Source organism: Xiphophorus couchianus, chromosome 22, assembly GCF_001444195.1.
Source record: "Xiphophorus couchianus chromosome 22, X_couchianus-1.0, whole genome shotgun sequence".
NCBI lineage: Eukaryota > Metazoa > Chordata > Actinopteri > Cyprinodontiformes > Poeciliidae > Xiphophorus > Xiphophorus couchianus.
Window position 1 is genome coordinate 1,487,615 of NC_040249.1, and position 18,225 is coordinate 1,505,839.

General features: G+C 38.6%; 1 protein-coding gene across 1 annotated transcript in view; it reads left to right on the top strand.

The window, feature by feature from the left end:
• The window catches only part of shtn1 (shootin 1), a 40,007-nt gene extending 24,947 nt beyond the window's left edge, over nt 1-15,060 (top strand). Inside the window, exons 6-15 of the mRNA XM_028007835.1 lie at nt 173-270; nt 1,880-1,961; nt 3,839-3,933; nt 4,019-4,165; nt 5,217-5,370; nt 6,202-6,313; nt 6,601-6,683; nt 10,501-10,601; nt 13,155-13,205; nt 13,514-15,060. Coding sequence (XP_027863636.1) covers nt 173-270; nt 1,880-1,961; nt 3,839-3,933; nt 4,019-4,165; nt 5,217-5,370; nt 6,202-6,313; nt 6,601-6,683; nt 10,501-10,601; nt 13,155-13,205; nt 13,514-13,624 — 1,034 coding nt within the window. The 3' untranslated portion in view covers nt 13,625-15,060. The remainder of the gene's footprint in view (nt 1-172; nt 271-1,879; nt 1,962-3,838; nt 3,934-4,018; nt 4,166-5,216; nt 5,371-6,201; nt 6,314-6,600; nt 6,684-10,500; nt 10,602-13,154; nt 13,206-13,513) is intronic.
• Nucleotides 15,061-18,225: the final 3,165 nt, after the last annotated feature.

An 18,225-nucleotide genomic window follows, 5' to 3' on the forward strand; every position in this document is an offset into this window, starting at 1 on the left:
ATTTTTGTATTTCCTGTCAACTTTAAAAAAAAATGTAACTCAAAAACACGACAGGTCGCTGGATGAGCCCAACCACTGGATTTAGCAAGTTTTCTGGGGGAAACCTTGACGTTCATGTTTGTTTAAAATCACCATCAATCCAAAAGCGATGTTTAATTTGTTATTGTTTCAGAGCTACAAAATAAGTTGGAACTGACACTTCAGGAGAAAGATCAAGTCATCTCTAATCTTGAATCCACGAGGCAACAACTACAGACCGCCTGTGATGAAGTAAGTTTAGGATTTCTAATTGCTTTATACTTTGGTTAATTTGACTGACTGCAGCATCCTGTAAGGAAAATATTTGTCATAATCGAAACGGACTGACTGACACGCCAGCTTGGCTCGCTTTGCAAAAACAGCTTTTAAAATGGGCCAGCGTCGTCTCTTCATGGAGAAGAGGACGTTCGACACTGAGACAGTGGATCAGACTGTGTGCACCCGTCTAAAGACTGCCGTGTTATTGATACACATAAAGAAGAATTTGTTTATAACAAATTCTTCTTGAAGTGTGGCTGAGTTGTTTCTTACGTTTTTCTTATGTGTCAAAATTTTATACATCCTGTTAAATTTTCACATTTTAGTGCCATAAAAAAATGTGTTCAAAATATTTTCCCTTGAAACAGTTGTCGTGCAGTTCAACTGAAAAACAGCTTACTGTGTTCAAGGGGAGGTGCAAAAATACTTTAAACGAGCTGCAGTAGCTAGATTTGGTGTGCACACTCTTAAGCAAAAGTTAAATCATATTCTTTTTGTTTTGCTTTTTTCTTTCTTTTTACCTTTACGTCTTCTTTGATTACAGTCTGTCACTATTCTTGCAAAAGTTTTCAAAAACTGTCTACGGTTTTCTTCAGGTGAATCCACTGATCTGATTTTTTTTTTCCCCTGGCAAACTGAGTCATGTGTCACAGTTTCTGTCCTGTCCTTTCAATAACTAGAGAAAAGGTCGATTTTGTTATGTCTCTATTGTCCAACTGCTTATTCTGCTGTGTAAAGGAGGCCTAACAAAAGTAAAACTCACATGTGGCGTTTTTTTTGTTGTTGTTTTTTGCCACTGTCATCAAACTCGGAGCTCCTAGAATCCCTTGTGAAAGTATCGTTGGTAATATGTTTTGATTCCAAGCTGATTTTCCCACAAAAGCAAGATTTTATGTTGCTGGGAGACCCATGTTGTATATTCTACTCATTCAAAGAGGAAAAGGAGTCGGACGGATTATTCAAACAAACTTTAGTGAAGAAAAAGGATGAACGAATCATACATGATATGATATATGACAGAGTGTCACAGAAAACACAGCTCTTTCAGAAAAACTCCTCCATATTTTTTTTTTCATCTTCTAACTTCTAGTTCTAAAGCATCATGGGATATATAGTCCATTCCATTAAAGGTCCACAGATAGTCAGTTTTGAACCAGATGCTAACTATGAAATGCTAACTAGATCTATAAAATAACAATTACAACTCAAATAGTTACTTAAATATTAAACTACATTATCCCAAATAATAAGCCATAAACTACCAAACAAATTCTCAACAATCCATGTAGACTTTAGCTCCAGGAAGTATAGAGAGAAAAGTTTTTCATTTAAATTTGCAAAATTACATTTGATCTTTTTGAATCCTGAATGCTTTGTATATGAACTTTCTTTCTGTTATCTTTGCCATCACAGTGTTTGACAAAAGTCTTTTTAGTTTGTCACACATATAGATTAATGTGTGACTTTTAATGCTAGTTTCACTTTAAGAGACCATATTGTAAAATAGCGACACGTATACAAAAGAGACAAATCCATTTCATTATCTTTCATAATGTTTTAATTTTCTTTTTCTTTTATGCAGCTGATGAAAGCGAAACGCAACAACACGGATTTAATTGCCGAGCGTCTGCAGCAAAAGAAGCTCCTGGAGCATTACAGCAGAGGTTAGAGAGCCGTCCATGCTGCAGGGATGCTGCAGTATTATTAGTCATGTGAAAAGATGTGCACCCTTTTAGGGTAAGGAATAAACATTATTTACCTCATCGATTTGCAAAAATTAACTATTTTGTTATGAACACATATCGTGGGTCACATATAGTTCAACATTTTCTCCTCTCTTTATTCACATTCACCCACAGCAACAGTAAAAGGACACAGTATGGAGAGGAAATGTCCTATTCACACTAAATGAACCGCTAGGGGAACTTTGGCCTGATTCACAAGAGCCATTCTTTATTTAATACGTGTAATTGTGAATGTGACATGTGACATTCCGTTTCTTCGAAATGCATTGTTCCAGAGCTGAGGTGTTGAATCAACATTATCGCCACTGTCAACATCTAAATAATTATCTTGGCCTTCACCTGGTGCCTCCGCTCCACTTTGCAGTCATCACTGTCTCTCTCATGAAGGAGAGAGACAGTGATCGGTGGCTCTGGATGGGTGATAAATGATACAGAAGTTTCAGAGCAAACATTTTTAGGTAACTTATAAGTCAGTCTGAACTTCCGCACATAAAAATGAGCTTCAGCCCTGAACAGAAAGCAGAAGAAGAACTGCAAAGACTCAATTAAAAAAAAAAAGTAATTAATAAATAAAAACCTAAAGCAGAAATGTCCAACAGGTTATTCAAAGCTCTGGGTGAGAGTCGGCTTAAAATATTACTGTCTGTAGAAAGGGCTTTTCATTCTCTGACTACCACAGCAGCACTCGTAGCACTGAGGTATTGATGAGTGGACAAATCTGTGATTGAAGCTTTGAAATCAGTAACACAAAAGTATTCACTCCTCTTGTAATTTTTAGTTTTGTTTTATTTGACAAACTGTAATTAAATGCTTTTAAATTTAAATAAAAGCATTAAATACAGCTTGTATTTAAATGTGTCCAGTCCCTTTGTCTTCCAGTTGCTATGCAGATCCCCTCTGTTATATAGCAATGGCCCCTCCCTTTTTTTTATTTATTTTTTTATTTCATGACGCATCTGCACAAAATATTGTACATTAGCTCAGTAGAAATAACCACATATATATGCAACTGTGGAAAAAATTAAGAGGCAACTTAAAATGAAACAAACAAATTTTATGTTTGAATAAAATGAACATTGTTCTTTTATTATTCTATGAACTACTGACAACATGTCTCTGAAATTCCAAGCAAAAATTTTGTATTTATTTGTATTTGTACATTTCCATGTCTTTATGGACCTTGCTTTGTGGACAGCCATGTTGGAAGAGGAGGGACCAGCTCCAAACTGTTCCCACTAAGTTGGGAGCATGGAATTGTCCAAAATGTCTTGGTATGATGAAGCACTCAGAGATCCTTTCACTGGAACGAAGGGGTCAAGCCCAACTCCTGAAAAATAATCCCACACCACAGGTCGCTCTTGAGAGTGACCCATTTGTTCACAACTGTTTGTAGAAACAGTTTGCATGCCGAGGTGCTAAACTCGGCCACATGCCGAAGTGGCCAGTCACTTCCTGTGGCCATGGAAGTGACTGGAACACCTGATTCCGATCATTTGGATGGATGAGCAAATATTTTTGGCAATATAGTGTATTATGTGTGTAGATAGATATTCCAAAGGGGGATGAATACTTTTCCAAAGCACTTTATGGCATGAAACCATGAAAGGTCTTTTTATTTGTCTGTTTCAAAGCCATACACCTTTCCTTGAACTCTTGCAAAGAGTAAAACTGTTCATAGTGTTTACATATCATGCTGGACTTTGCTGCTTGTACAAAGTGACTGAGGGTGTCTTTCATTGGGATTTAGCAATATGTAGCTTAACAGAAAATTAAATGTGTAAATGTCTTAATATCAGTTTCTCAGTTTGCTGTGGAGGAATACGAAGCTTTGCAGCATACTCTGGACCTGGAGCAGAACCTGAGGACAGAAGCAGAAAACTTTGCCAGAGACGTGAGCCCATGCTCTTTTCTCATCTGCAACGTTGTGTTCATAAGTCTCATCTATATTATGCTGATTTACTTATTGGTGTGTTCAGATGCTGGTCGAACAGACAAAACTGAAGAGGCAGAGTCAGATCCTCCTGCAGAGCTGCATGCCCAGCCCAGCTCTGCAGGATGTGGTCAGTCAGGTGGCCGCTCTGACTGAACAGATGGAGACCCAGAGGCTGCAGCATCAGAACCAGGTCCGATCCGAACCGCGAAACACTTTCCACACAAACTAATCTGCTTGGGAAATGGAAGCTGTGTTGATCTTTGTCTTCTTAAAATTTGTTTAAAAGTTTTTCTTTTTTTAAAATTTTTTTTACATGTCTAGCTGTTGGATGAAATTAAACATATAAACTGTTAGGATAATAAACCTGTCAGCAGAGATTAAGGGCTGGTAGCTTGTCATCTAAAGCTAGTTTCACATCAGTTAACATCTGTGGATAATGTAAAGCTGTTACAATTCTTTGGAAAGGAAAAAGTCATATTGTGTATAGTTTCCTAAGAATTAATCAGAAAAACTGCCTACTCTAACTGTAGTGAAAACTAACACAAATAATGAAAAATGAAATACAAGCATATTTACAGTGGGCTCTCTTGTTATTTGTTTGATTTAATTATATGGTTTTTAGTTAAAATCCATTAGCAATAACGCCAAATTATAGATAAGAACTTTAGCTTCTTCTTACAGATAAGAGGCTAAATTCTTGTCCAAAAGGACAAGAAAGAAGCTAAGTTCATTCTTAGTTCTTCAAGCTAGACTAGCTTAAAGAACTTCTTTAAGTTAGCTTGCTAAGTTAAAGCTAACTTAGCTTTTGTAGCCCAAAGGGTACTAGCTTAGTAAGGTTGCTCGCTAAGCAGCCTTTTCAGGAGATACAGTTTTAGAAATCAAACTGGGCCATGGGATATTTTACTGCAGATGAACTGGCTTCTCTCTTTTGGTATTTAGTATGGAATATGAGAAAAGGAGTTACAGCACATGAAAATAAAACAAATACTGACATTTATCATTTTAATGTAACCAAAACTTTGAGGTTTATCTCTCTTTTGTTACGTATTTTCTGGTTGCCTTCCTTCTCCCATTAGTCAGGGGCGATAAATCAGTTAATTAGACAGGAGTCCCATTATGCAGTGAAAAATATGACAATTAATATTGGTTAACACTTAACGCAAAGTTCATTTAACAATTGTTTTATATTTTGTGACTATTCTTTAGCCTGACTATAAATATGGTTTATGTTTGGTCACCAGATCAAGCAGATGGAAGAAAAACTAAAGACCTGTGAAACACAAAAGGAGCTAACAGCATTAAAGCTGAAGCTGGATCTCCTGGAAGAGGAAAAGGAGGCGTGCCGTATCTGCTGCTTTAACGCTGAACAACAAGTCAAAGATCTACAGTTTACAGGTAAGAAGCTTAAGAAATGTGAACTCTGAGAGTCGCTGGAGTCCAGCACACAAGCTACACCGCAAAGCACTGACAATAGGACAGCTTTAGCCTTTGAGCAGACTGCAGCAGTATTAGGAAATGGTTGGAGGCCTGCTTGTGTTGGACATAAGCACAACATATTCTGCTGTGGTATTCATGTAGTATTACACTCTAAAAAGTGTATCTGGGCTGTAGTTCATTTTATTAACATTATTTTCACTTAACTTTTTGGTTTAGTGATGACAACTTACTTTTTTGTGTTCAATTAACTCAGTGGTTCCCAAAGATTTTCTGGACCCCCCTATGGGTTACAATAACCCCCCCCCCCAAAAAATCAACTGGGCACACTCATCGTTCAACCAGACATAAACCTATACACATATTTTGTTTTCAAACTCCACTGAAGTTTATTTCACACTTCAGGTTGCAACAAAAGAAACTACTAACCATCTTTACAGTGAAACACTTTAGTGTAACTGTTTTTTTTCCCATTCATCCATATTGCTTCCCATGCCCCCCCTGCAATGGCATGGCACCATTAAACTTAATAAACTTCATTGAATTACTTGTAACCAATTGAAGCAATTCAATTAAGTTGGGTGAACCAGTTTCTTTTTACAGTGGAGTCAGGTATATATTTTGCAGCATCAACAAAGAGCAAATTGACTCCTCCCATCTGTGTTGCAGAAAAATCCTTAAGTTTTCCAAAGATCCAATTTTACTTAAAATGGGACTATTTTCATTCCCTCGGTCCTACACTTGAAGCTGTTCCTAAATATTTTGTGTAATTCTATGTGTTTGATTGGCCAGTTGAGCAACTTCAAAAGAAGCTGAACGCTGCCACCAACCCTGCCCCAGCACCTCCTCCTCCACCTCCGCCCTTGCCTCCTGCAGCCCCAGAGTCGTCCTCTAACCCTCTCAGGTTCAATTTTTTTTAATTTTATTTCTGAACATCTGTATTTGAGGAGTTGTTGGGGAATCCACTTATATAATGTAATAAATGCAATGAAATGTTTTAATAGAAATATATTTGCAGATAAAAACTTTTAGATTAGGTCATTTTACATGATTCCAGATCTTTTCTAGATGTTTCAGTGCCGATGAAACAAACATGTCTTTCCAGGGCATTTTGAATGAAAAAAACAATCTGCTCTAATACAAATGTTGCAGTTTTATTCTAAGAGTTTTGTGTTTTTTTCCCCTCTACAGCTCATTGCTGTCACTGATTCGAAAGAGAAGGAACATCAGCCATGACATCCCGTTGGTGGACCAGGACTCAGCCAAGCCTGCAGGTACACAGCGAACATCTACACACCGCCTGCTTCATTTTGTCACAAGGTCAACACAATATGATTGTTTTAAACCAGACATGTGCTCTGACTCATAGTAAAACCTACCTAACTACATTCTTATTTTGAAAATTATGTCTACAGTGTTGCTACAAAGTATACACCCCGTTTCATGATCAACAGAGTGGATGAAAAATAAGGGAAAAATGAGGAAAAAAGGTGATAAAGGAAATCTGGTCTCTACATAACAATGGCAATTAAATTAAAAAGTTTACAAAAATTAACGGATTGCCGTAATGTTAAACCCCCCTTTAAAAAAACTGGCAGAGACGGCGCCAACTAGCGGAGATAGTCACACAATGAGGGGAATGGAGATGAGTTGAGAGCAGCGAATGTGTCTCAAATTATTGCAGCCTACGTTTTGCTGGTTCTGGAAGGTCCATTCCCTGGTTAAATAGCATCCCTGGCTAACCGCTACAGCAGGAAGACTACAGTACACTCCAACCAATCCAAGAAAAGGTTATTGAAAGGTATAAGTCAGGGGATGGACACAACAAAATCTGAGCACTTAGTATCTCATGTAGTTTAGTGAAATCCATCAAGATATTGAAGGAATATGTCTCAAGGGCAAGTGGAAGAAAGTTGGTCTGTTGGGACCAAAATGGAAGTTTTGGCCATCAGACAAGACGTCTATGTCAAACGCTACACATCACCAAAAACACACCATCTGTGAACCATGGTGGCAGTAGCCTCATGCTGTGAGGGATCCTTCAAAGTAGCGGGCCCTGGAAGAGTTGAGAAGGTAGAAGGAAAAACAAAAGCAGAAACAGCCAGAGATCTGCGGCTTCAGAGGACATTTGTTTCCCAAGAAGACACCAGACTTTCACTAAAGTCAGACAGAAAGGATTTAAATACAAGGCGGATGTTCTGGAGCGGCCCGGTCCGATAAAGAAGTGGTGGCCTGCGATCCCCCAGGCAGCCTTGACGGAAAGCTGAGCATGAAGAATGGAGGGAAAGGGCAGCGTTAGTGAGTTCACTCTGACCCCCTGCTGGGATGGCAGCCAGAGGAGCAGACACTAAATACCAATTTAAATGGGGGAAAATTTTCTACAAAATATTTGTCATTATTTTGTAGAAATCAGTTTTGCTTTAACAATAAAGTGTTACTTTTTAGACCTTTTTTTTGTCAAAAAAGTCAACGTTTGTTATTCACGACTGATTTGTCAAAGCAATAAAAATAGGGAAACATCCTATAGTAATAGTGAGGTCCAGGGGGGTGAATACTTTTTGTATGTGCTTGATTAAAAAAGAAATGCTTACTTTACTAATTGCATGGGAACATATCCTTGTTCACATCTCTATTATGTGACACATTTAGGGGTGATACTTAAACTCAGTGATTATTCATAAGAGAGTCCACACGCTATAACATGGACCTCTCCGGACCTGGAGGCAAAATGGTCAAATAGTTTTATACTGCGATGCAGATTTTCAAAAGCTGGTGGAAAATGCAGACGTGTGACTTTCTGAATTCGATTAACAGGTTAACAACATTTTGGCATTGAAAATATTCACACTTCTCTTTGTTCCCTTTGTCTTTTTTTTTTTTTTTTTTTTTAGATCTCTGCCTTTCCGAACAAAATGAACTGCCTGTTCCTCTGTGCCATTCAGTCCATAGTGGGGTGCATAAAACAACATTTTATGATGCATTTTAATTTTTTGCCTTCTTTTAAAACCACTAATACTCTTTCAGCTGCTCTATAATTAACCAGAAGCCCACTTTGCGTTCAAAGGTTTATTACTCAAATTAAGTTCTCAGTTTTTCCCTGGATTGCATTCTGTGTGGCATAACTGGTTTAAATACTTTAAGGTCTTTTTCATTTTACACCCGATCTTTGAAAACGAAAGTTTCTTATTAGGACAAAATGTGTCGCTTAAAAGAGGTTTACGATGCCATCCTTCTCAAAATCTGCATGTTTGACCTCCTCAGTTAACATTTTAAATTCTTTAATTTGTGAATTTCAATTGAAGCCTTGGCTTGTCGAAGCAGGTGTGTCGCCCATGTTGACTAAACAGATTGAGCTGAGTCCTCATTTTGTCCAATAATGATCAAAAATGTGAGGTCTCAACTGAGCACCATGCACACAGTATTTTAAAATTACATACGAGATTGAATAGGCACCAACCAAGGATCTTCTGCTCTGACTCCTGAATAATGGTCTCATTTTAAGCACTGAAGGAGAAATATTTTTGCTATTACTTTAACACAAAATTGTTTTTTGTGTAACATTTGTGAAAGACATCTCTGGAACAAATGTTCGATTGTGAGCGCCGCTGAATGTTCCATTTTAGAAAATTAAATATTAACATACTTTTTTTTGTGAATGGGCAGAGTTTTTGGCTGAAATAAACGATTTGTTCTCATCTCTTTCAGCCTCTCCTTGAAAAACTTTTGTATGGAAAATTGCATATTCGCGTGTGCTTTTTATATGGAGAGCCATTCTTGTCTAAGTTTGCTAACCTCAGACATTCCCATTTAACAGACTCTGAACTGTGATTACTGCTAAATCAGTTGTCGTGGCAACAGTTATGAAATTCCCCCATGATTACAGCCGAGCTCAACATCAAAATAGTTATGTTACACATGGCCAAAAAGATGCAGGATTAGATTGTTCACCAACTTTTCGTTCTACACCTCGTTGAAAACATAATGAAAAGTTCTAACACTGCTAATTTCTTTTAGAAAATAAAAAAAAAAACCTTTTAATCTGTGGTCCTTCAGTCATGTTCAATAAATTTCAACATTTATGACAAGCTCAATTATTTCAGTACAGCATCTTCATTTCCTAAGTGACACACAGTATATAGATTAATCACACGGAGACTGATGTTTTCAATTCTTCTTTTTATTATGATGATTTTCATCTTACAGCTAATGAGAAGACAACATTGTAAAAAAATATTTTTCTTAATCCAGCCAAGTTGGATTAAGAACAATTAAATGATCTTAATTAAAAGTATGTTTAACACCTGCTTAAAGGTTGTTGTTTTTTTTTTTCATAAGAGATACTTTTAACTTGACAAACGAGCCTCATCATAATGTTTATTTTAATATATTTTGTAGACTGTATAGATAGGGACATGGTAAATATTAAACAAACAGCCTCCAACAAGACTTCTACACGTTTTACAAAGCCACATCAGGATCAGATCAAGGTCACATCAGGGCAGATGTGGCCCTGGTGTGACCTTGACCAGGGTCACATCAAGGCCACCTCAATTCCTCCACCGACTCTGTAATCAGTTCTTCATGTTGCCACGAGATGCTCCCATCAGTGAGCATCAGTTTTAAGTTCAGTCCGGCTCAGGTCCTGGTGAGAGGCACTCAGAATTTCACACAACTTGTTGTTTAGTGATGAAGGATTAGTAAAGGGCAGTTCTGCGGCTGAGTTTCAAATGTCCGGGCCGAGCTGCAAAGATGTGTGAGAGCAAGTTGGCCAAAAAAAAAAAAAAACTCATTCAGTTCCACCAGTTGTGTGTGGAGCAGTGGGCTGAAATCTTAACAGACTTTTATGAAAAGCTTTTGAAAATATACTAAAAGCATTTCACCCAAGTCATACAACTGACTTGGGTGATTCTAACAAACGCTGAAGAAAATGTATGTGAACTTCAAATAATGCAATGCAGTATTTTTTTTTTCCTTAAATCCTGATAACTCTATAATAATTTTCGTGTCCATATATTCAGTAAAAGCTACACATTTGCAATGTTAGCTGCTGGTAGTGAAATGTGACTCCTGTGTTCATCTCTCACTGCACAGGAGATGTCCGGCATCAGGCTGTGGAGGAAATGATGCAGAGAATTAAAAAAGGAGTTCAACTTCGACCAGTGAAACGGTCACCAAACAGAAGTGAACCAAAGGTAACAACAGCCTATGATCCATTGTCTTTATATTTACATTTTAAAATCGATTTGGATCTGTTTTCAGTTGCAACTGTTGTGATTCCATGATGAAGCACCTAAAAACTGATACAGGGATGAGGAAGTGAAAATATATAGCAATTATTTCCCAAGCCAATAACAAGAGTCAAAAGTAGAAGCTTTCCATCAAATTTAGATTAGGTATCAACCATTTAGTGTAGGATGCGCCTAAATGTGCAGTCAGTTAAGGTCAGAGGTGACATTGTACCAAACAGCATTATCCCGTCCCAGATTGGCACATAATGTGCTTGTTTGTTAAAACGGACCAGGTAAACTGTCTTCAGCAAGAATTCATAGACACCGATGAGCCGGAAAAGGGCAGAGTGTCTTCTCCGGGTCAGGGAGGAGTTTAAGTATCTCGGGATCTTGTTCACGAATGAGGGAAAAATGGAGCTGGAGATCGACAGAGAGAATGGCGCAGTGTCTGCAGTGAGGTGGGCACTGTGCCGGTCTGTCGTGGTGAAGAGAGAGTTGAGTCAAAAAGCAAAGCTCTCAATTTGCTTTTTCCCTCAATTTGCTCTATCCCTTAGAGATAGAGTGAGATGCTCAGTCGTCCAGGAGAGACTCAGTGTAGAGCCGCTGCTCCTTCACATCCAGAGGAGCAATTGAGTTGGCTTGGGTATCTGGTCAGGATGCCTCCTGGACGCCTCCCTGGTGAGGTGTTCCAGGCACGTCACACCGGGAGGAGGCCCAGGACACGCTGGAGAGACAATGTTTCTCGGCTGGCCTGGGAACGCCTTGGGATTCTCCGGAGGAGCTGAAACAAGTGGCTGGGGAGAGGGAAGACTGGGCCTCCCTACTTAAGCCGCTACCCCCGCGGCACAACCCAGGAAAAAGATTGATGGATGGATGATGAGAATGGATTTACTCAGAGTATAGTGAGATAAAGATGAGGAAATATCATTGGCCAATGATCAGCACATCTGAGTCAAATGATCAGGCCACCAGTAGGACTTGACTGCATACCGAGGAGGTGGTCCGGTCCTTTGAGGTGTGTCGAACCACCTAAAAGTTGCAGGACACCGCAGCCTCAAGGTCTGGATTTCAAGAGGCCTGACCTGAGGTGATAGTTGCGTGAAGTGTTATGAAAAACCGTGCCCGTGTTTTCAAAATTGTGACTAATAGAGTTGTAAACATTATTTTGGATGGTTGCATAGAAAAACCAAAAATAACACGAAACCACTCTCATTGCACTCAGTGTCCTTTTGTGATCAAGTTGATGATTAAAACACTTGAGGTGTTACGTTTTCATCAGCAGGCCTTTGTGAATAAAAATGGGCCAGATTTTTATTTTTATTTTCCCTCTGATTCGTTTATCCTTTAGTTTGTGTTAAACCCAACTGGTGGCGTGTCCTCAAACCGAGTGAATTAACATGGTCAGAATGGATTTCTTTGTAGGATTTAGTTAGGCTGAGGACATAGAGAAAATAGAAAGGTGGTTTCTACAGGATCATGGTGAAATTCATGGGCAGTCTTCTGGGCTCTAAAATAATTGGTACGCTGGAAATTTATGTCATTGGGATTTTCAGTGTTTTGTCTTTCAGTCAGCTTATACCTTGGTAGATTGGACCAATTCTGTGCTGTGCATTCCGCGCAACCTGCATTCATAACACAGACTCATTGTAGCTTGAGATCCACATCTGAAATGTGTGATATCTGATGGAGACATGGGCAGAGTTTTACAACTGAAAAACATTTAAAAATCAGATGCATGACACTTACTACAACGCCGCTAAAAATGGGACTTTCAAACAAGACTTTCATTCAGATGACGAAGCATAAATTTATTTCAGAGCAACATGACGTGTCTGCTATTCTGTCTTTACGCTCAAAATATATATATTTTTTTTCTTTCACGCTAAAACTGACATCATATTGGTCGGGAGTTTGAAGAACAACAGCACCAAATGCAGAATACATTAAACACTAAACGCGGACAAGGAAAATGGAGCATTGTGATTGGAACAGAAAATGTGTCTTTGCTGCTAAAATCACTGAAGTATACCAGCTGCAGATACTAAGTGTTCCAAAGCCTGTTTTTTTTTTTTTTTGCGCGTGTTTGCATGTGTGTGTGTGTGTGACTCCATGTGTGTTGAGCATACAGTATATTGTTCAGTGCTCTCAAATCCATCAGTGTTCGGGATTATCTAAGAGCTTCTTGTTTTGTTAAAACATGACATACGGTCAGGACTTCTTTCAGTCTCCTTGTTCCTCCTTAACAACTCTGTCAAATTAGATAGCATTAGGGGCTGCTCTGCAAGGTCATTATAAATAATGAGGATGGAAAAATTGTCATGACTCAAAATGCTTATGTGTTAACACATTTGCTTCTTGTAGAAAGCATACATCTTCATGCTTGAGTACAATGTTGTATCTTTGTGGTGAGAGAAGCAATTTATTCTTTAAGTGCTGAATGAGGTAAAATAAGCATAATGTGTCAGGCCGCTGTTTATTTACCAAACCCATTTTCTACTTCTATTTTCCTTTTATCAGATGGAGAGGCTGCCCTCTAATTCTGCCATTCAAGAACTTAAAGGAATCATGGTAATGGGACTTTGAAGCCGTGTTTTACTAGTTAAACTTTCCCTTTTTTCCCTTCTGTGTTATGGAAATCTTTACTTTAGCATCTGTATCTAGAAAGGTAGTCAAAAGCAGTCTAAGTAGAAAGTACAAATCATTTATTTGATTGAGGTAATTAACTGGTTGGATATACAGACATAACGAAATATCGGATTAAATGTTCTTTTGGTCAAGAAGTCACAGTAAAACAAATTCAAGAATCACATTTATTTGTATATAATATTCGTAGTTATTTCCCTTATGTGTCCCACATGATTTCTTGACCTGTCCAGGAGAATTTCAGCACAACTCGCCCTCAGCCCAAAGCTGTGTCACCATCACCAGGCCAGGACGAAGAGCTGCAGAGGATTCTCCTGAGAAGGCGGGACATCCTGAAGTCTTAACACAACGCCACAAGTCATTCTCCTCATCATGTACATTATGAAATGTTTCTACCGTTATAAGTTACTGGATTCATCCCGAAGTGTAATGTTTAGGTTTAGGTGAAGAAAGCTTTCACGCAGCCTCAGTGGATAACAGTCATGTAGTCATGTAGTCCCTTTGGTTACGTTCACACTGCAGCCTTAAGTGACCCAATCCCGATTTTTTTGTCACACTTTTTTTCCACGTTTCCAAATATACACGACTTGTACGTGTTGTCCAGTGTGAGCGGTCAAACGACCTGAAAGTGTCCTGCATGCGCAGTAGAGGGCGCAGTAACGTCACACATAGAGCTCATGCTAAGTATTTTGCCAACCGCCATAAATAATAAGTAAACATGGATGCTAACGGTGGAGCATAGTTTCCACATTTGAAGTTGTTGTCCGACCGGAGCCAGAATATTAACAACTTAATGTTACCATAACTTAACATGTTATGATTCACTATCATGTCAACCATGACATGATAATCTGTCATGGTTGTTGTTTTTCTTCCCTCTTGCGCGTATCAGGACGCAGAATAGTGACGTTTGTCGAGTGTCAGTCACGTTTGAATCGGATACGTATCGGATATCTGGATCGCATTCGAAAAGAATCCGACCTGTGTTGCTCAGGCTGTGATGAAAAGATCAGATACAGGTCGCATTACGTAAAATAAAATACAATAAAAATCGGAATTGGGTCACTTCAGGCTGCAGCCTTTGACTCAACAAACTTATCGTCTATTGATTTGTTCTGAGACTCTTAGTCCGGTCAAATGAAAGTTATAAATGCAACATCACTTTTTCGAGGCTTATTAAACTCTTTTTTTCGATCAGTCCACTTTTGTTTGCTACGTGTTGAATAAGGTTGTGAATTTGTAGCCTTGAGCTTATTTCAATGTAAATTGTTTCGGTTTAGCTGGGGTTGGGCCTGGCAGCCTTTCAGTGGGATACTACGGGTCATAGAGGATGTCATTCCCGCTTTTACAATTGTGTTTTTGGGACGGCAAACACTCAGCCGTGTTTTATACTTGGTGACTTTTAAATATTTAAGTGTGCCAAAAACCATGCATCACCCTGAATCAGTAGCCAAACCAACACAAGTTTACAGCTATAAACCAAAGCAGCAACTTTGACTGATATTATTGACATAAAAATAATATCTTGTTTTATTAAAGTCAGTATAAACAATTCCCTTGCAATTTTTTACTGTGCTGCAGCTGAGATTTTCTTTGCTGAATTTCTTTGAATAAAACCAAAATATAAATTATATAGAGTATGTTGCAGAAAATGTTGCAGAATATATACAATATGTTTCTGCAACATACGGTATATATTTTAGATTTTACAAACATTGTCTCTGTGTCACAGCAAGTTGGCTTTTAAAAAGCTTTTCATTTAAATGGAAAATTTAAATTATGATTAGGTCTTTGTGATTTATTCATACTGTGATGTTGATGTGCAAAATCACATTCATGTTAACATGATCAAAATCACATTCATGTTAACATGATCAACTTCTGATTTTTCTACTTGTTTTCGGGGGTTTCTGTACTCTTTTCCTAAAGTCCACTAGTAGAACAATGCAGCGTTTCTGAGCTTGCAGCAAAAATAAAAGTACTCGCCTGCAGCCAACACACAGAACGCTCACAGAAACTAATCGATATATTTGCACAGCAAGAATTACAGGCAAATGGTACAATTAAAGCTGTGATAGGTACATTTAACAAAAATGTGATTTTTATATATTTGTTCAAACATTCACTATGTCCTCACAGCACAGTTCAGTAGTGAACAAATCCACTTCCTCTGGCTCCTCGCTATGGTCCCACTGCCGTGCAGAAACACATCGCTCCTGGTCAGAAACAACCAATCTCTTGCATTAACCATGGTGGGCAACATCTCTCTGCATGGCTTCCTAACCAGATGGCCACACAGAGATTTAAAGAGAAGCTACAAAAGCAAATGAGGTGGATTAGCAGCACTAATTCTGTTGCTAATGCTAACATCACCATATCCAGTCATGAGACTGTTACAGAGCAACAGGGCCTCAAGGGCCTCTTCATATTCATTGCCAGTTTCTGACAGTTTGTAGATACTATCGACTCCTGTTGTTGTCTGTGTTACAGCGGTTCAGGAGCAGCTTCTGACTGAAGACATTGTTGGTGGATTACAGTCTCATGAAGAGGACACCTTTTATCTTTGGTTTTTCATTTTATGCAAAAACCTTCGTTGTGCAACAATCTCCAGAGGTTCCAGAGTCATCCCCAAAACAGAAGCAGCCATTTTTTTTTTTATCAGGTTGCTGAGCTTTTTCACCGGCCCTGATCCTGCTAGATGACGGCAAAATACGACACACTGAAGATATTCACTGCAGGAACCTCTTCAGAAGACAGGATATCTATCTATCTATCTATCTATCTATCTATCTATCTATCTATCTATCTATCTATCTATCTATCTATCTATCTATCTATATATATATATATATATATATATATATATATATATATACACACATATGTTTGTGTGTGTAATTATTACTACCTTTTCAACCACTGAGAATTTTCATAATTACAGAGATCAGACTAAAATATCTGCTGACTGTTTTGTTACAGTGTCTTTGGCTGGATTTCCCCTTAAAGCTCCAGCTAGTGACGGCTTTTAGTCGGGTTTAGACCAGAGGATCAGCCTGCATCCTTTGAATGCAACAATGGCCAGACTGCTGATTAAACCACGCTGTTAGGCTTTCCTGGTTCAGTTTTGTTTTCCCTGACACCTGCCCAGACTTCCCAGATTCCTGCTCCGGCGAGGAAGTGAAACACGAGAGCTGTGAACTATGACAGATGTCCGTCACCCATTGTGTTGGGCTGTTAATTAAGGCTTTAAGCTTCGTTTAGCACTGAGATACAATTTCCTCCCCAACCGATCCACCTAACACAGTTTGTGGACGAATGTAACTGAAGTCTCTCTGACCAGATTCAGCGGCAGCACGTTTTGAAGTGCACAATTATTGGTTTCCTTTTTCTTCCAAGCTACAGAAACAATGTTACACACACACACACCTTTTGTCTGTGGGGGCAAAAGCAGAACATTAGCAGCGTGCCTGTAAAAACAGGGTAAAGGTGTGTGAACAAACAACATACAGAGAGTGTGTTATTGCAGAATAACGTTTAGATTATCCTGGATACCATATTGAAGGACGGCGTTAAACAGTCAACCTTACTATGACATGAAATGAAACTAGGGTTGTTTGTGTTGGTTTATGTTGCTGCCTCATTAAATCCTCCACGACTAAAGATGTTTTTGCGGCTAAGGCCGTCCTTTAGGCTCTACAGTAAGGCCATATTTAATAACAGCTTTGAGGAGTGACTCTCTGCTGTTTCCCTCTTCCTTTTCTGAGCTGACAACTTGCTTCGTTCTTTCCCTCTGCAATCTACTAAAGCCCACCAGGCTTGGTGACTTTAATTATCAGACATACACACGTTTTGATCTAGGCAAAACATACAATTACACGAGCCGTGCCCCCCGGCCCCCTCCTGGTTGCCACTGCCACACCTCTGATCGTCGTTAATCAACACAGCAATGGAATAAATTGTTTTGTTGTTTTCCGTTTGCTTTCTTCCCTAATTGCTATAAGGCAACAGCAATTAGGGACAAACCAGATGTGCGTGTGTGTGTGTTGTGGGAATACTTAACTTGACCTGTTTAGTCAGTAATTTTATTAACTTTTCTACAACACCCAGTGCCTGCCCGCTGTGGGCCCCTCACTCACACACATGGCTGTGTGTCCAGCCTTTGCTGGTCTCTGCATATCTTGTTGATTAAAGGTTTGTTCTCTGACCTTTACAGCAAAACTGTATAAAAACACTCAAGAAGTTAAACTGAGTGCAGCCAAAGACGTGTAATTTCATTTTATTTAAAAGCCAACCTAACATTTACTGAGAAAGAAGCAAAAAAAATAATAAATTTGTTTTACTCAAAGTGCCCAATGAAACAGTTATCCTACTATTATTGAAACATTTGTTTCCTAATGCAATTTCAATTATAGTCTGTTTGTGGATCTTGCAAAACAAAAAGTTGGACTTTATATAGTTGTTTTTTTTTCAGCTGCTTCTCCTCGATTTGGATACTTTTCAGTCTATTTTAATATATTTATATTCACAAAACTAATCCAAAGACAAACCGGGCAACTTTCTTTCCAATTGTGCAACATCCAATTTAATCTAGATTAACTCATTTCTTCTAATGCAGTCTAATATTAGAAGAAATACTTCTCATCAAATTTGATTTATTCTTCAAGTTAAACAAGGCGGTGATGAAATTCAATTAATCATTCAATTCTATTTTTTTTTTAAAAATTAGAGTGTGCTTGCCAAGCAGAAACATAACAGTGTGGTTTTAGCAGAGTTCAGTCCGCCATGTTTGGAGTTTGTAAGATATAGTTCCAAACTGGACGGCAAAACCGATCGTCTCAGGGAAGTTGGTCTCTTTCGTGGGAAACGAGGCGCAAAGCCTTTTGGTGGAGCAAGGTGGTGCTGCTCACCCGACACAGTTGGAACTATTTTAGAACTTGATAATACA